Below are 19,282 nucleotides of genomic sequence, written 5' to 3'. Positions count from 1 at the left end.
CCGGCATCAAATCCCTATACCACACTAAAAGCAGCAATTATTAAACGGACAGCCACCTCGGACGAAGCGAATCTGCAAAGATTGCCTGCAGGGGTCGAACTGGGCGATCTCACACCTTCGCAACTGCTACGGCACATGCAAAGCCTCGCATGCGGGAAGTCATTTGACGACACAATTTTAAAGCCGTTGTGGCTGCAGTCAGATGTCCCTCTGTCGTCANCTTCAACCATTTTTAAAACGTAGACAAATGAAATAGAGATGGTTATTGCGAAAATACCGTTCAAACTTTCAGTCAGCGGTAACGTGAAAGGGAATGGAATTTTTGGAATTTCGTACAACAGAACTTAATTTGTTAACTGTGTTCCCTTTCGAATTGGCCCCATCCGCGGGACAGCGTACGTCTGAATCTCATTCACAGGCGGTTGGCATCCGGCTGACTTTTGTTCTATGGGCCGCGCACGGTTTATAAACGGCTAATGCTTGTTATGTCCTATTTAGTTCACCGATGATTCTGCCGATATGTTGCAATGATAAGCTTAATAGTTTCCGTAACTTTCAACTGCGGCGTTATGGAAAGTGCGTCTGTCCTAGTGAATTACAGGACACTTATTCTTACATTAATATATTTGGCAGCCCGATAACTACTAATAGGCCTATTCCAGTTATAACGTTTTGACACTAAATGCGTTATGTCTTTGCCGTTGGGTGCTGCTGTTGGGCGCGCAGCGTCGAGTTGTCAGACATTCAACTGCTCTGTTCCACATTGCAGTCAGAAATGTCTGTTGGTTGCCTACATCTATCGGTTGAGTCCGTCTCATTTTGCAGGCGATAATATCGGGTAGGGTGCTTGTGATCAGCAAGATACCTGAAATTCAGTCATTGGAAATTTTGTCCTTGAAAATTCATCTCATCCCACTTGTTTGTTCCCTTATATCTACAAGGCGTTTTCCGCCATCTGGTTGAGGATATGGCCATAAGTGAGTAATTCATATTTTGATCAGTATCAAATCAAGGTAACGTTTTCCCGTTCGATAAAAATAAATTTATATGTGCTCCCTTACCAGGATGTCGGATACAATCAAATGTTGTCTCCAAAGTTTTCTTCGATCTTTGAGCCGCACTACTGTTTTCTCTCGAGAAAACAAAGATTTTCAAGCTCACCTGAGGCGATACACTTGCGGATCTTCTAGCACACATTCAAACTCCGTAGGGTAACCCCGCTTTCTGAAGAAGTTCAGCAGGTCAAGTTGTCCAAATCGTCCAAGGAGCATCTTTCAAAAGAAATTTACAACCATAGCTATAGGAAATCATTTAGAGGTCGAAATGATTGGGACAAAGTCTCTGTGACTGATATTAAAACGGAGACTTACGTTCAAGTATATGCGTAGGAAGTAAAATAGTCTGTTAAGCTGAAACAATTGATTGAACGGGGGAATTACCGCAAGCTCGCACAGTTGCGCATAATCTATGCTGGCCAAGAGGAAATTCAAAATCTGAATTGCCACAATAGTTTAAATTTTGTAGCAACTTAGGTGAGAGTACCTCAGTCAACAAGTATTTTATCGCTGTGCTCACTAACAATGGAATAGTCAGATGCAAACGGAAGAAAGGAAAGCCGAACATATCAGTAAAGATTGTGTCAAAACGTAATGGCAGCCCCTCGTCGAGCCACGAGTCTGCGGAATCGACTAGCACCTGAACCACATCTAGAATTGCAGCTCGGAAAGGAATCTTATCAAATCGGTTACATTTTTTATTACTTCAACGAGTATTTTCTCAGCTACCCACAAAACAAATCAATGGGTCAGGCAGCAGTTTTACTCAGAACCTTGAGACATTTTCCAGAACGACATTGTGAACAACGGTTAGGAGTCTGCCAGGAGCGAAAATTTACATGTCTAACCAAACTGAAGCCCTAGTCTATGGTATTCCCCAAAAAAGCATTCACCTGGATTTTCTGGAAAAACCAAACCGGCCCACATAAAATTGCTCTGCAACTTTCATACAAATTGGGTTCAATTGTAACAAAATAATAACAGAAGATTGAAAACTGAACAATTCAGATAGCACGGAACATTAGCAGCAATGAGACGATTTCGGACGATTTCCGTCGTCACACAACCAAAATTTCACATTTTCTAATTTCACCTTGCCTCTGATGATATTCTTGTGATCAAATTGGCACATGGAAAGGCATTTTGAGGCACAAATTGAGCATCTTTATAAACCTCTGGTAACAACTTACTTGGATCTTCTCAATGCGCTCTCTATTGTCATGCGCTCGAATGAATACGCCATCTTATACCTTAATAAAGCAGCTTCAATTTGTAATTGCTACCAAAAGTTTTGATTTTTCGACATATGTCGAGATGCTAATAAATTTCATGAACGACGAAACACAGACATAGGGTGGAACAATTTCTAACACTGGAATAATCCTAAATGATCTGTCGCTACAGAGATGGAGATGTTCAACGTGGAAACCTCTCAAAGCATTGGTGAGTTGGTTTGATGGTGGACATTATTTCCTCTTTTCCCTTTTCCTTGTTTTGTTTTGATGCAACACCACTATCTCATTCATATTGGTCTAAAGGCAATGGGATATTTAACCAAATCATCTGACTAAATTTGGCCTTGAAATGACGGCAATTTCCCTGATCAAGCACGTTGCTCATATAGTTGCCTACATCGCATGCGAGCCGGAAACTAGCTTTGTCCCTTGTGATATTCATCAGGTACATGTAGTTTGCAGTTTATATTGGCATCACGAGAATGCCACATTGTAAATGCACCCATTGTTAGATCACATTGATATCTATGCTATCTTTCGGTTGAGCCTCCGTGAACGCTCAACTAAACTGCACCTTGTCAGTAAAATACAATTTGCGGTTACCATCTGGAAATCTCGGCTATCCCAAGGAGAATGAAGCAGATCATAAAGCGCCAATGTGATTTAACAAACTTGTACGTAGTGTACCGCCAAGAAACCATACTGCGAAATCTGGAATATCGCACCAAAATGGGGTGACCTTTACGAAAAAGTTGTGGAGGATCAGAGACGAGCAATTAAGTTAGGCCCCCATGACAGAGACAGTAAAATTCTTAAGTAAGCTCATGTCGCTTCCATTCACCATCTTATTCGTCTCCTCGGAAAAGGAGGTTGCCAGATTGGCAAAATCAATTCAAGCAGCTAAATTTTCAAGAAGCAAACTACTCTTTCACACATAAAGAAACACATACTAAAATCATGGCTCTGCATCTAACGATAAACCACACGTTCTTCGGAGCATTCACCCTATGCTTGATTGTGGCGAATTGCCAATCACCACTTACGACGTGTGAAAGCACACAGTTCAAAAGAATGGAGGCTAGGCCGAACTTAAACGGCGGCTTCCCGGCTGCCGCGAACTGTTGTAAATGGGATCAATCTTGCTATGCAAACCGGACCCCAAATGAACAATCTCAAAAGGTTTCTTTAAGTGCTAGTAATTCATGAAGGGTGCTTAGCTATTGACAAATTACTGGAAATTTCGGAGCCAATATAGTAGGCACTCGTTCCCAGTTTCGTCTCACCTTAACTTTAAAGTCACTCCGTTTCCCAGTTTCCCAAGCACTGTGTACATTCCACAAAGAACAATGCGAGAGCATACCCCTTAAGTAGAGCGTATTATGACCAAGTAACTTCTCTAGACATGCTAACAAATTTTTGATGATATTATGAAAAAGTACCTCAATAGAAACCTGAAAAGCTTTCCAAGAAAAGTCGGCAGTACCTCCCAATTATTTTTCAGCAAAATCATTTTTTATGGCCTCGCCGCAAGTTGCGGCCTCCATTTATGTTAACAGTGAGTCCAGCGCAAATTATTTTGTTAATATAGTGAGAACTATTACGTGTTGCTGTACATCTCGCACTTCATTAAATATACTAGATCGCGGAATCTGTACATTTTAGTCAGATTGTTAACTGCCCTAACCAGCTCAGATCACCTGTGAGCAGATCGATTGCATGACCCAAGGCGTACAGACTAGATCAAATATGCCGGAAGGGTAGTCAGGGATCGAAGCAATGAGGAACAATGTGTGCTGGTACTACAGAACCGCTAGGGTTCGTGCTGTCCTCTGGGTATAGTGACGTTTCTTCCAAGCATACTGAGGGACGCAGCGGTGCTACCGCTTTTCCACATGGAAGGACAAGGTAGAGGAAGCCCGCTCGTCAGTAAACAATAAATGTGGACGCATTACCCAGTACGATTGAAAAGCTCTGAAAAATCAGACTTCATTTGCAGGCAGCACTTATGCACACCGTTGCCGAAATAAAAATGGAGTTCCATGCCTTGATTCGTGTGTTCAGCAAACTGATCTTCAACGTGATATTATAATGCTGAAGTCGAGTAAACCTCCCGCTGTCCAGATTCCGGCCGTATATTTGAACGCTGTGGCGCCTAACCTTATCACTTTTAGACTAGGATTTATTCCTTAGACGTGTGCAAGCTTACTACATATCACGCTATTTTACTATGCCTCACCGACAGACTACGTCACTGGAGAATACATAGGTAAGTTATTACAGACCAATAGCCGCCTATTGCAGTTAAGCATGAGTGTCACTGCGAGGTTTATTGGATCGATCTAACGTTACCCTCTGCTTATCTCATCTTACGCGGAATTCACTACACCTGTAACTTCTAGACGGATACGAAAACAACAAGGTTCATCACATAGAACGCATCAAAATCGGGGGTTTCATTTGACAATAGAGTAATTCGCCGAATCTGGCAATTCCGCAGCGTTTGTTTCGTTGACAACCTAATTATCGCCATCAGTTTGTTGGGATGAACGAACATAAGTGTTTGGTGATAAGCAGGTGGTCTCTGCGATCCATTTCGCAGCCTTGGGGTCAAAACAATCTAGTGGAATATTGCGGAAGAATTGCCTGAGCCATAGATATTTCGTTCTAAATCAAACTCATTGGATCACATCCTCGAACGAAACCACTCACACTGATTCATACACACTATTTTACAGCTCTTCCGCTAGTGATGGCCGAGAAGATGCTTCAAGGTAACTTACAGCTTCTACTGTTAACGTGTTGATACAAGATGTGTGTTTTTGGGGCAGAATTGGAAGGTAACACGTCTTGAAAATGAAAGCGTCGTATTAATACTTTTGAAAGTCTCTGAGATTTCCACCAGATTAATGACTGTCACCAATTACTCTGGTTCGAACTACTGACCTTCCGGTGGGTACGTTCGTGCTCTCACCACTTGGGCCATCTCGCATCCACCGGTCTTAGCGTAGGAGAAGTTAATCTTCGCCTCGGATTTTAGTTCGACCTGTTTTATAGTCGCTAGTGGGGATAAACGTATGGAAATTTCAGGATAATAGCACACTCGCTCATCGAGCATTGATACCCTCATGTATGACTTAGAACAAACACCTTTCCTTGCTATTGGGCCTCAGCTTCATCGTGAAACTGTAAAGTTGCATAAAAAATATTCCTGGAAGCCGTTGATTGAGTTGAGACTGGACTTGCCTGCAGTCGAGAAGAGAACACCATGATCCGCTCAACACGTACTCACAACTTTGTTACAAATAATTTCAGGTAGGCCAGGGATGTGACATTTCCAACGGTGGACTGAACGAGTCAAACCAGATTCAAGTATAAAAAGCAAAACGTTCCCATCTAGGGCTGAAATTACTGAGCCTTGACAGTGCTTTATTACCCGCATTTTGCTTTCCACCATATTAGTTCCGTTTAGCTTCTTTGCGGTACGACCTAAGATGCTGAAGTGCAGTTAGAGGATATGAAGAGATAGTACAGAGCAATGCGATTGATTGAATCGCATCCTATGAGCTAGTTAGAGCTAGTTACCGACCAGGATCGCAAAAGTTCTCCAGCAAAGTTGACTTACAAATTAAGCGAACAGTTTTCAAGAACCGTTAAACAAGCTTAAAAGTGCAGCACAACACCAGAATTTCCGTTCTCGCATTTGGTGGATAACCTAGGTGTGATAAGCGTGGGATTAAACAGTTTTGGCGTTTTTTGCGACCNAAATTTTTCCAGCCTTCCACCTCTCAAATTCGTCGCACTACCGCTCCTAGACTCTGACAGTTTCATTGTTTGTGACATATCCACAGGTCGCCCAAGGCCTTTTGTTCCTGAAAAACATAGACGCTCTGTATTCGACCACTTCCACGCAATTTCTCATCCCAGCCAAACTTGTGTCACAAAGATACGCTTGGCCGAATATGCAAGATGAGATACGCACTTGGGCCAAGCAACGTCTTGACTGTCAGACGAGCAAGACCCAGCGACACACCATTTCTCCAACTGCTATTTTTCAGCTCCCCGACTCACACTTTCGAAATGTACACATTGACCTGGTTGGACGGTTGCCCCCATTCAGAGGTTTCACACACATACTCACCTGTATCGACCGTTTCACACGCTGGCCCATGGCGATTCCGATCAACGACTTGTCTGCCAAAAACACTGCTAGAATCTTTGTCGATAGCTGGATCGCTACGTTCGGTGTACCCGCTACCATTATCACTGACCGAGGTCCACAATTCACTTCAACACTTTTTCATGACCTCAAACGGCTACGTGGTACGGATCACTTCCGAACAACTGCATACCAACCGGCTGCCAACGGCATGGTCGAACGCTTTCATCGACAACTTAAGGCAACGCTGATAGCCTCCTCTAGCACACACTGGTCGGAACGCCTCTCACTCATTATTTTCAGTATACACAATACTGTTAAAAAGACTTGGGCTGCACAGCCGCTGAACTCGTCTTCGGTACTACCTTACGCATTCCAGGTGAAATGGTAGTCGACTCGGCAACAACTGGTAAAACGGACCCTAATTCCTACGCTTCCCGGCTTCGCCAATACATGCGTGATATCCGTCCTTCACCTACTCGACAAACTTGCAAGCCTACCCAGGCACATCCCGATCTTGCTAGATGTGACTATGTTTTTGCGGTCAGAAAGCCCTTACAACCGCCATACGAGGGGCCTTTCAGATTCACTCCTCGGAAAGACAAAACTTTTGTCATTGATCGTAACGGCTGCAAAGACACGGTTAGCATCGATCGACTAAAAGTTGCTTACATGCACACACGACCAACCTCTGATGATGAGCATAGTACGACCCCCTTCGTTACACAACCACACAGTCACACGATCTTTCCTTCGACCAGTGACACCACCAATACCACACACACCATCACTCACAAGATCTGGTCGACACTGAAAACTTCCTGTTTGTTTTAAAGACTAATTGTCGTGACGCGTTTCTTTTTCGAGCGTCCTGCTCACCCATTTGACGCACTAGGGGGGTTCTGTAGCTCTTGTAAACTGCTCTATTTCATGCTCATAATCATCTTATTTTTTCCCATCATTATCAGTCACATCGCTGTACAAAAGTTTGTTTTACTGAAATACAACCGCTACCGCCCGCTCGTTGGCTCCAACGTGACTTTGAGACTTTTGCTGAGTGACTGTTGTTGTGACCGCCGGTTGGCTATATTTGACCGCTGCTAACACTAAACGTGAACAAACATTTCAGCTACAAACACTGGACTAATATATTCACGCTTGTGGAATAATATTTCGATCACCGGAGATCTGGGATACCAGGAAGATAGAACTATTCTTGGTGTGGTGGTTCAACGGAATACGGAACTACGGAATCTCCTATTTTGAACTGTGAGTCGAGATTTACTTGGATTATCCTCCTTGTGACTTTGTATCTGGCTTATATCAGTAATTTGTTCAGTTCACAGGAGACTCCATAGAGTCGTTAACCACTACAGAACAGCAGGTCAACGAACCTCGTGGGAGAAAGGTAAGAAATCGTTTATTCCGTTAGGAATCGGCTGTATTCCGTCCGGTGAACAAACCATAAATAACGGAGCATGTACTTTCAGAAAAGGGGCTGGAGCTCAGCTTTGCACAAACGTGATTGGATTTAGCTGACTTCCGTCAGATTGCAAAGTTGTCATGTTGCGATTCCGTTTCATTGGATTCACTGTACCCAGGTGTGTATTTGCAGTATCCAGCCGTATTGTCTGGTGTGTATCCTTTTCAAGAATTCGGAAACGGCCGAATCGGGACACTCCCGTGAACAAGAAGCATGCTGATGCTCAGACATACTTGTATGTCAAAACGGGTGACTTGATACTGGTGAATTCTCAGCATCCTCAGGTAGGTGATTTTCTATCTGGATGGTGGATTATGGGGGACAAAGTGTCTCAGAAGTATTCAGGCTTCTGGCAATTGCTCTCTCCATACATTTTTTCGGAACCCTTCCACAGAAAGGGCGTCGGGCTCATCATGACTCGCCGAAAGTGGCATGTACACACCTAAGCAAATTTAGCGTACATGAAAAGGAATGCCAATGGTTACATCCCTCGTGAAACAAGATCTCCTGTCGCCTGGACACAAAATAACCCGCATACTCTTGAATGCACCCCACCAGACAATGCGGTAGGGATTGTTTCTTTCGTGAGATGTCTTTTTATTGCGCATCGTCTTTCCAGGTGCTAGCGTTGTTATGAAATTTACTTTAAACCATCCCCTCGACTTCTAGGAACAACGCCCACATTCTTAAGGGACGTTTATAGTACACAGCATAGTTTTTATCCGATAGATCAGCCTTCGCCAAGAGCTAGACACTCTTACCAACTGGGAACTTGAGGGCGAGTAACCTTCACATAGAAGAGATTTCTTCAGGATGAATTTAATAACATTTTTGTCACCCCACACCGATGTTCCACAGCTATCGAGAGAATTACAAAATAGCTTCAGCACACCGGGATTAACATTCAGCGCAGCAGCGGAAATTGGCACGACTTCGTCCAAAAAGTTGCGCCCAATGTGCAACGACCGAGCTCGGGAGACGCCATTGATCGTCTTGTACACGTTCCCCATTATAGGCGGGGCATATAACAAGAGGTTTCATAGAAGACACCTCAACCAGCCCCGCGGAGTAACATGAAGCTTGCTCCATGTTGGAATACCACCTTGCTGGGTACCACTGGCTCTTTTGCCGCTCCGGCATGTCTACGGTCTTTGTTCTAGGACAGTTCTCGCCTAAAACCACTACCAGTCTAACCGAAACTCTGTGCTTGGAGTGCTTTACTCTAGTTGACGAAATTGGGCCTGGATCGGAATTCAGAAGGAACGATGCTTTCTTTCGCAAGTCCCTCCAACCAGCCGGGTAGAGGACGACTGTGAAAGCACGTTGAATTATACTGATCTTAGCGACTGATAAGGAGGTGACGAAGTTTTCCCCTTCTGAAGCCGCAAGTAATAGAAGCGGGAGATTAAAATCATCGATCGATTAGAAGCGATGAAAAAGACAGCACTCAGAACTCTTGAAAAACAGCCCAGATGGCTATCTCCCATCGTCCTAATGAATGAATTCTCTCTCACGTTAACAGTTGGAAAAATTTAGTGCTGAGATTCAATTCGCGCTGCGGCCGCTGCGGTTCCTACCCCAGTGATTTATTTACTGTGACGGAAACTTTTTTGTGCGTTTGAAACTGCGCCATCTACTCTGGAAGAAAATTATGAAGTTGGTCGCTTTAAGAGGTACTACAGGTAATCTAAAAAGTTTATCCATAATCTACGGGCCGTTTATAGGGTACCCAATTGGCGTTTTAGGAACTCATCGCAATTTTCCGCTTGTCACAGACCAGAAAACTGGGTCAGCAAGTGAGTCGCACGAGAGGTACAGATTAATTCTTCACTCTCCTGGGCTGCAGTCCAGATATGCGTATGAAATACTGTACCATAGTAAGGACGATGACATTACCCATCGAGTGGCTAGTTAAATGTCTTGTTAACAATCGCAATATTTCCTTTGATAAAATTTTTATTGTATTAGCCTGCGCACGTCGGCTCGAATGTCCGAAACTGTTATGTCACCCTATCGCCTGCTGGCTAGCAGTGTATCGCGGACTAGCCTTCAGGTATTTGTTGATTAGCATGGGAGTTCCAATTGATTCTGCGGTCATTGGATAACGTCTTTGTCATATGATGCTGTCAGTTTGTGTGCTGTTGCAGGGAAATTTAGGCATAAATTTGCTTAAGGATGCGTACTATTTGGACAACAGACCACAGGGAACCATGACCGGTAGACCCGTTAACATTTTCACCCCTAAAACCGATGGACGCTGGTAAGTTTTTACACACGTTTTACAGTGCTTGAGCCGAGAATTGCCCAGCTCTGTGTCTGTTTTTGCATTTTGGTTTAATTAACATCTTTTCAAGTTTTCAGCGCATTAGTCCTTAAGCTTGTTGTACTATGGTTACAAAGTTGAGTTCATTGAGTGTGTTGAGAAATTGTAAGCTGTATCCCTTTCACACTGCAGCATTTGAGGAGCCGTCAAATGTGTACATGAAGGTGAACCACGTGATATTTTTGCGCTCATCTGGTAATCAAAGCACCGGCACTGTTTTGCTTTACGAATGGATGCAATATACCTACGACGGGGAGTATGCAAGACAAACTGAATGTCGGGAAATCCGAAGAATTTAGTAAGTTTAGCGAGTTTTTCAATGGAAATCAGTAAGTAAAACACCGGTCACCCTGTGCGTTTTTGTCTCAGGAAGCAGGGGAACCGTCTTGTCAGGGCGTTCCCAGACATGGAAGAAGCATATGTGCAGAGAAAGACGAATCCTCAAGGCCACCATCATTTCACACGTTCAGGATAGCAGGTGCGTTGGCGGAGCACACCAAACACGGTTTGGCAAAATAAGACCGGCGTCGTGGGGCTTAAAGAGTTCACACCGGAACACAGCCACTGGCCGTGCAGAACAGTGAAGTGAACGGCCGTGATTGGCTATTAAGTCATCCTAAATAACTATACAGAAGCTTTGTATGTTGCGCCCTGACAATACAGCCGTGTCTCCAGTTCTCTGTCTTCGCCTTATCGCACATCCTGACAGGCTAAGGGAGGCGTAGCCAGTGGACGGCCACCCACGATACAACACATCTCGCTGTCATCTTTAATGTTAGGTTTGCAGGTGTTTGTTAGATAGGCTTCCGGCAAGTGCACGTCTAAACTAAGTGGAGTTGGGCACATGCAACGCACTCCTAAAGTATTGAAGGCCGTAGTGTGAAGCGCGGCGGTTTGTGGCAGAGGAATTTGACAAGGTTCCTTCAACTGAGGACATACACAACTTTCGAATTGTCAACTAACCCCACTGAGTAGGTGCCACATATTTGTGTTTTATTGTGGCAGATGATATGCCTCTGATCCTAGCGACACTTTTGTAGACCGGACACTTGCTTGTGCTGCCCTTAAGGGAAAAACACTATGGCCTCATTTGCCTCTCCAGATGCAGCAGATAGCGCCGTTTTGACGCTTCCCAGAAATAGCAAATGTCGACTGAACGCACGCGACAAATCGTTCTTGGCATATATTTTTAAACCAACTAATATCCGGCCGGTGTGTACAAGCGTTATGCCTCACTGATCGTGAATTGTATGAGTACCGGTTGTCCGGTTATATATGCCTTCTTGGAAAAATAAAAGTTATCTCCATGCGTAAACTTTTAACTGATGGAGGGCAGCATCGAGTAAAGACTGATCATAGACAATCTGGCAGTACAAATGCAATGCGCTGGTTTAAGATCACCCGAAAATCAGCTGTACACGCACAATCCTGAATGGTCCATTTTGGTTATTGACCAACACCCATCTGAAAAATGCAACCTGCCGCCTGAAAAGCCAGGTGGATCACATATACACACTGCAGCAAAACATGAGGTGTCCCGGCATGCCGAGTGGCTGAAGCAAAAATTCGGGATACCTTAGTCATATTATTTTGGCCAACAGGAACTCTGAGAGGTCAACGGCTCTGTTCGGAATATTGTTCGTCGAATGACCACGTATGTATGCTACATCGTTCTGAGGCCTTTGGGACCGCGACTCCCAAGACTTCACAGTGTTGGAATAAACAGGGTTAGGTTGGTATAAGTTAATTAAATTTTAGTTCGTGTTGCAAACACACAGGTGCCCACAGACAGTCGGAATCCCTACCAGTTAATGCGCATGCTCATTCTACCTAACGATGTGGCTCCCTCGCATCCATCTTCCCAGAGTTTAGAGACGTAACACCAAGAAACATATTTCATGGAAGTTTTTGGTTTGCTTCTCCATACGCCCACGGCGGCCATCGGATTACAACTTACCGGAACAAGATCTAGCCTTGTGCATTTTATCTAGCAAACGCCGAGAGATTTAGACTGCCTGCGTATACATCTGAACCTACTGGTGGACAAACTTCAGGTGTCAAGACGCAGGAGGGCGAAAGCTGCATCAATAGTTGATTGTTGAGAGCCAGATCCTGCTGCGCTGGGGTGCAGCGTCTGTAGCTGGATTGGCCTTGTTCCGGCCGTCACTTGTCTCACAACAATAAGAAATAAAAGCGGACGAGAGCTGTCCTCCCGTTTGTTCCAAAAAAATAATAATAAAAAGAATATTAAAAAAATTCATGCATGGGGTAGTCTGAGAGTACCTGTGAGACTCGCGGCTAACGTCGACGCACAAGAGGTTTCCACCTTCGTCTTAGTGGGGTCCCACCACCCCTAGTCCACTTCATCATCCAAACATAGCACACATGTTCCTTCCTCTTTTTATTTAGAGCGATCATATGCTCAGAATGCTAATAACTTATGATTTCCCGATTACAAGCAGTCACAGGCAGCACGTAATGGCTGTTTTTTGCCATGAGCCATTCTTGGGTCCATTCAGCTTGTTGTAATCCCTTTTTAGATTTTCTTATATCGATGCCGTTGTATCTCATGCCTCCTAACACCTGCCACGCGCTACTGCTTTCATTCTATCTCCTACTCGTCGCCCCTCTTTCCAAGCTTCAATCCTCGGCTGCAGTTGCCCAAACGCCCGTTAGAATTGGTAATGTGGTGAGATATCGGTAGCTCGGGTGAGTTTATTGGTTATTGGTCAGATGGCTGTTGATCTGTTCGCCGAGCTTGGCAATTGGCTTGCAAACCTTTCGTCACCATACGAGGAGACATCATCAGTGCGCAGTTGGGTGGGTACTTCTTCCTTGCCCGCGTGTGTTTATATAGCAGTCAAAAGCTGTGTTATCTTCTGACGTGATTGTCTGCCTGGAGTGTAACGAATCTAGTGAATCTATTGGTCCGTTTGTGATCCTTGTTGCGTTGTGGTCTATGGTCCTTTGTATTGATTGGTTATCCCAACGGCTTTTAATTTTAGTAGTTTGTTCCCTCTGGCCTTGATTCGCATTGCGTTGTGGTCTGCCGTTCTCGAGTTTGATTGGTTGCTTGTACAGCGCTATTTCCTCCACCGTGAAGGTCAGTATCCCTGCTTCCGCCGGTTGATTTGGTGCTTTGATTGGGCGCCTCCTCCAATCCAATTATTGTGTCCGTTTGAATGACGCTTTCTTGCTTCTTGTATAAGTTCCTCGTCTGGAGGCTTTTGCAGCTCTAATTTCTGTAGTTCTGGCGTTCTCTCGCCCTTAGTGGCTGGTAAATGGGATCAATTTCGATGGTTTGTTGATGGCTTATTCGGTGGAGTACCACGCCTCCATAAATTTGCGTTCTCGTTTTGTTCTTGCTTGAGCCAGTATGCAAACGCCTTTCCAGTCGAACTCGTGCCCTTCTTGGTCTTTGTGTGAGGAGATGAGGGAGGATTGATTGTCTTTTAGTGGCGAGTTTGTGTTCATGTATTCTGGTGGAGAGCTTCCTTGCTGTTTGTCCTACGTACCGTTTGTCGCAGTCCCTGCATTGGATCCTGTATATGACATTGTTCTTCGTCATTGGATCTAATTTCCCCTTTGGTCTTGATAGTGGCCTCCGCAGAGTATTCGCAGGCTTGTAGGCGACCATTGTATTGGGCTGTCGTAGGAGCCTCGCGGTCATTTCAGCGATGTTTCTGATGTACGGAAGTTTGACTCTTTTGCCTCGCAGTTTGTCCTGTTGCATCGATCGTATTTGGCTTCCTGAGTGTTCTCCAGATGAAGTTCCTCGGGTATCCATTTTTCTGAAACAATTTGTAAAGGCGCATTCTTTGATCTTGGATTCTGTTATACTGCATTGTGCCTCGATCCGCTTGAAAAGTGTCCGAATGCAGCTTCGTTTGTGGCAAGCTGGACGGTTGCTGTGGCAGCTGAGGATGTGGTCCGTATGTGCCGCCTTTCTGTTGACCTTTAGACAAACTGAGCGTAGGCGTGACATCAGTTTTTCTGTCAAGGGTCGAGTTTACAATGCTGCGGTGTGCTCCATATTACTATATGGATCAGAAACCTGGCCGCTGTTCTCCGAGGACGTCAAAAGACTTTCAGTGTTTGACCATCGGAGCACTGCCCGAATCTGGTGGGAACACCGGATCAGCGATTCTGAAGTACGTCGAATGGTATTTGGGAGAAATAACACACCCTTGATAGATGAACTGATCACACTGCACAAGTTGCGGTGGCTTGGCCACTTGCTGCGTATGCCAGTCGACCGGCTTCCTCGAAGGGCTCTTTCCGCCCAACCATGTGAAGGTTGGGAGACAGCCAGAGGCGGTCAAACAATGACTTGGCAGCGAAGTATGAAAGCCATTCCCAGCAAACTCAGCTGCACTAGTCATTGCCGTCTTCGCAGATGGGGACCCCGAGATGGTTCACATCAATGGCTAGAGACATTGCCAGACATGGCCCAGTTGCGCCCTCAATGGCGCTTGTGCATCCAAGCTATTGCCTTCAATGCATAACTCCTTTTCCAACCCCCCCCCCACTTGACAGCCCACTGACAGTGCTGGATTTATTTACCAATTCACCAGCTTGCGCGTGCAATGCGAAGCTACCTACCCCCCTCAAATCATCGGTGAACGAAACTGCGGCAGCTACAGCCAGTGTACGACGAGTGCGCGGTTCTTACGCCTGACGATGATGATGATGATTTTGTGTTTGGTGGGTGCATACGAACTGGCGTTTGTTGGTCCTTACCACTTCACTCGTTTAGCTTTGAGGTCATCCGGCCACTCGTAACGGACCTGGTGCATGTGCGACTATCACCTATGCGAGCCTATTTGCTTTTGGGTTGTACTTTTGTGGTCCAAATGGGCCATTTTCTTGGACGAGTATCTGCTGTCGAGGTTTGTATAATTTGTGAATTTGTCTCACATCATTAGTACCGTATAAAAACCCATCTCCGACCTTGGTTTGCCTTCCGGATGTCCCGGTATGGTGTAGCTACTCAGCTCCCGAACTAACCAAACATGTCATGGCCTCTAGTGCAAAGCATATCTACCTTGTGGGAAGCAGGTAACAAGTCATCTTCAAAATCCTGTTTAGAAACCGTGAGGTATGGTAGCCTCCATCACTGGTCACGGCTTGAGTTGAACAGGTGGAATGAATGACACTGGCATGGGAGTCGACGACCGACGAGGCTGGTGTTGGAAACATTCTGTCCGGCTATTCGGACGCTGGCCGGGAAGTCCTTGCAAGCCGGTCAATCGACCGTCATAATCGCTGCTTCTTTGTCATATCGATGATGTATCGGGCACTCTAATCACACTGCTCAAGCGTGAGCATGTTTACCAGTTCATACGTGAGAATTCACATGCGTCCAACGTGCGCTGGTGGAATAGTGATGACACCTCCTAGAATGTCAAGTGTCCGGATTTCAAACCCCGGACACGGCCATTAGATATACACTGCTAGTGAGCCATAATAATAGCAAAACTCGAGAGCAGTGATTTCTATCCTTTGGGTTGGATTCGTCAGAATAACTGTGCCAGGATATGAGGACGACTGTTCAAACGACAGTGATGTGAATGTGAACAGTAGACATACCGCAAACCCCACTTTGTGTTTTGTTTTTGTTCATGGATATACTGAAGTTCTTCCATATTGTGATCACAGAAGTATATGTGCAGCGCATGTTCACTTGAATGTTGCTGGAGGAAATACGTAGAACCACCTGCTGATGGCTAGTAGCATTTTTGAGGAGGAGTTTATCTCGCATTTCACCCAGTTTCCGGTAGTACAGTTCCCAAAATGATAGCCACCGATATGGCAGACACTGCTTATGGAAACGGACGAATGGAGCTTACGATAACTTCTACGACTATCCAACTCAGAGCCGTGGTTCCTTGACGCTACTTTAATAACTTGGTGGTCAACAGGATGACTTATTCATTTTTTCAAATGGTAGTATTGTTTCAGCCTGTAACCGTGAAAGGAAGAAGGACTTCGCTGTGGAGTTACTTATTAGAAAATGCCAACTGACAAATTACAAAATATTGAACAAGGGGGCTAAACTCTTATGCGCATCATGTTTACAAGAACTGAATATCCATCTTCTCTTCAACGCGTCTTCCTGAACTTTCCCTTATATTCATTGACTGTTACTCAATAGCAAGCAAATGCTATAGACCGACTCAACAAATTCCGTAATAACTCTCACTTTTCAAGGGACGCGAAGCGGATTTACGGGAAGGCAAACTACTCGCATTCCTCCCCATCAGTAATATCACTGTTACGCTCATTCCCCCTTTAAAGGTCCTTCCTATGGTACCGATTTTCCCTTACTCCCGTCAGGTGGGCTTCGGCAATGTATAAACTCGGTGTATAATTCCAATTAGGAAGCTGCGTCCCATTTACTGTTTTCGATCCCTGACAATCTTGAATTGTGTAGACGTTCTACCGGCGGTCGGTAACGACAAACGGTCCTTGCCATCGACCGCCTAGCTTTCGCGACTCCAGTCCACTTCTCTTAGGATTCTGGCGATCCTTCTACTTGACCTTCGTGCCTATGGGGAAGGTTCATGTCTTTCCACATGCCGTTTTCTGCCCGGTCCTTTCCCGAAGGATGGTCGAGTTTTCTCGAGCTCTCCTTCTTTCTTACTCTAGCTCCTCCGCAGATAAGCGGTTGCCGGCCGCAACCCGATTTCCCATTAAACCGGACGGCGCGGATGTCTACTGTACGCAGCACAAACGGGGCCTTGCTTGTGGTTGGCTGTGTGGAAGCCCAATGAGCTAGCAACACCATTGGCAAGTTAACCTCCCAGTCACCTCGTTTGACCGCCAACAACAACTTGATCGTTCTGTTAGTACGTTCGTTAGGCCATTTGTTTGGGGGTAGTATATTGCAGTATTCAGCCGTCTGATGCCCAGCTTCTGCAGGCAATTCCTAAACTCTTCGCTGTCGAAGCAAGGCCTCATTCTGGCCATGATGTGATGTGATGCTAATCCACCGATCATCGTCGCCTGTTGATTAGTCACGGCTGCCGCCTCAGTTCACTGCGACAGGTGTTCTGTCAACTTCACGGTGTACTGATTCCCATTGGTTGTCACCAGAAAGTAGCCCATCACGTCGACGGACCTTAAATCGCTAATTTCTGAGACAGTAATAGGCTATCGTGTCCCCTTTCATCAGATAGCATCGATTACAGGATACCACGTAATCCATCCTCCCACTCCTCATCCTGGGCCTGTAGGCCCTCTGCCGAAGCAAGTCGTACGGCTTGGTGCACCCTGTATATGAGTCTCTTAATACAATCCATAACTCTTCTACTATCCTAGAGCTCTCAGCTTTATTCTACCAAATCAACCATTCCTCAACCTGCTCCAAAGTTTCTCATTATGACACCGCTCCCGTCTTTCTCAAAGCGGCCGCTAGACCTCGAATCCCCATCAGCTATCCTCCCAGCATGTTCAAAGAAGCGCTTTAGATTCAGAAGATACAGCTCCCAACCCCCTCACCTCCCGAAGCTGGCAACGATAGTATCCCAGGCAACCTCAGATTGTTCGTTTGTTCTAACTGACATATCCTCGCCTCTTCAACCCGGCAACACTCTCACCGTTGCCAGTAGGATCTAAAGTCTTGAATGATCTAGAAAATCTCAAAATACGTGTGCGCCAAATGGAGAACGAAATGTTGTCCCTCCGAACCATACGATCGATTGAATGCCATCTGAATCCTGACGCAACATGCAATCTAGAAAATTCAAAATACGTGTGCGTCAAATGGAGAACGAAATGTTGTCCCTCCGAACCATACGATCGATTGAATGCCATCTGAATCCTGACGCAACATGCAATCAAACAAACTTAGAAAAAGCGTCACTTCTTATTGACACGATTGCTACTGAGATGAGTCAACGTATCGAATGCCTGCATCAAGCATTAATATTCAATGCATCCGATCGAATCCCACTTGAGGACGCCAAAACTCCCATCCTGAATGCATGTGGCATGCAGGACACCATATGCAAAGCTCGGCGGCTCCGGAAGTCGAAACCATCCATGTGCTGCCCGATAATAATGCAATTCCGGGATGGAAAAGATGCAGCGCGTCTGCTAACAGCCCGGGCTCTTCTCTCATCTACCAAAAAATTCCATACCTTAAAACTTAAAGCTGCTCGCACAAGAATGCAAAGACAGCTTACCAAAAAGTCACTTCTTCAATCATATCTCGTCCGCCTACGATACCGGACTGTGCATTACCATTATCTGCCTTGATATTCGCAAGGACTTCGACCAAGTTCCCGACGATGCACTCCTCAAAAAACTACAAACTAAGGGGATCGGAGGTCCACTACTGCTATGGCTCGCTTCTTACCTCACCGGTAGAACTCAGCCCATTACCAGTGGAGTTATTCAGGGTAGTATGCTTGGCCCTCTACCGTTCTTACTGTACGTTAATAACGTCACCGACTCGATCTGTTTGCTGATGACATTAAGATAGCATACACGTTTAAGGCCAGTGATTCAGTCTGACTTAAACTCTTTATCACTCTGGTCTTCTAACTTCTGTCTTTCTTTCGCTGTTCCAAAACGCCCAGCGCTGTCATATCGATTCCAAATTCCTCCTGGGATGCTTACCCTTAACGGTCTCTCCATTCCTACTCTTCCCGAAATGAGAGACCTAGGCCTTGGGTATTCCTGTACATTTAGCTTCAACCAAAATGTAAGGTACCGAGTGGCTAAAGCTCGCAAGCTCTGCGCTTACATTCGCCGATCCTTCCATAACAAACCCTGTTTAATTGTCATTTTTAAACAACTTGCAAAACCAATTCGTAAATCCAGCCCTGGATTCGCCTCACAGTATTCACAAAAATGCCGGACTGTTGTGGGGAATGTGCAGCGCTCGTTTACTAAGTCCCTGTTTTCGGTGTCATCCATACTACCGTATCGTCTTCGCTGCTTATCACTTGGGCTGGATCCATTACGGCTAGGGCGCATCAGGTTGAATCTAGGCCTCCTGCATCGCTTAATCTACCGGCGGGCTTA

At 45.3% G+C, this 19,282-nt stretch overlaps 1 protein-coding gene across 1 annotated transcript; it reads left to right on the top strand.

Annotated features, from left to right (window-relative positions):
• Positions 1 to 33: 33 nt before the first annotated feature.
• On the top strand, positions 34 to 6,834 carry T265_15624 (hypothetical protein; the record flags this gene model as incomplete). Its single annotated transcript, XM_009178797.1, is given in 3 exon segments — positions 34 to 215; positions 6,065 to 6,119; positions 6,139 to 6,834. Coding segments are annotated over 3 exon segments (933 nt in total), but the record flags the coding sequence as incomplete, so codon positions are not given.
• Between the last annotated feature and the right edge of the window lie 12,448 nt (positions 6,835 to 19,282).

Source organism: Opisthorchis viverrini (genome assembly GCF_000715545.1).
Source record: "Opisthorchis viverrini unplaced genomic scaffold opera_v5_664, whole genome shotgun sequence".
NCBI classification, from domain to species: Eukaryota; Metazoa; Platyhelminthes; class Trematoda; order Opisthorchiida; family Opisthorchiidae; genus Opisthorchis; species Opisthorchis viverrini.
The sequence above is the reverse complement of the archived record's forward strand: the minus strand, read 5'-3'. Positions and strand labels throughout refer to the sequence as shown.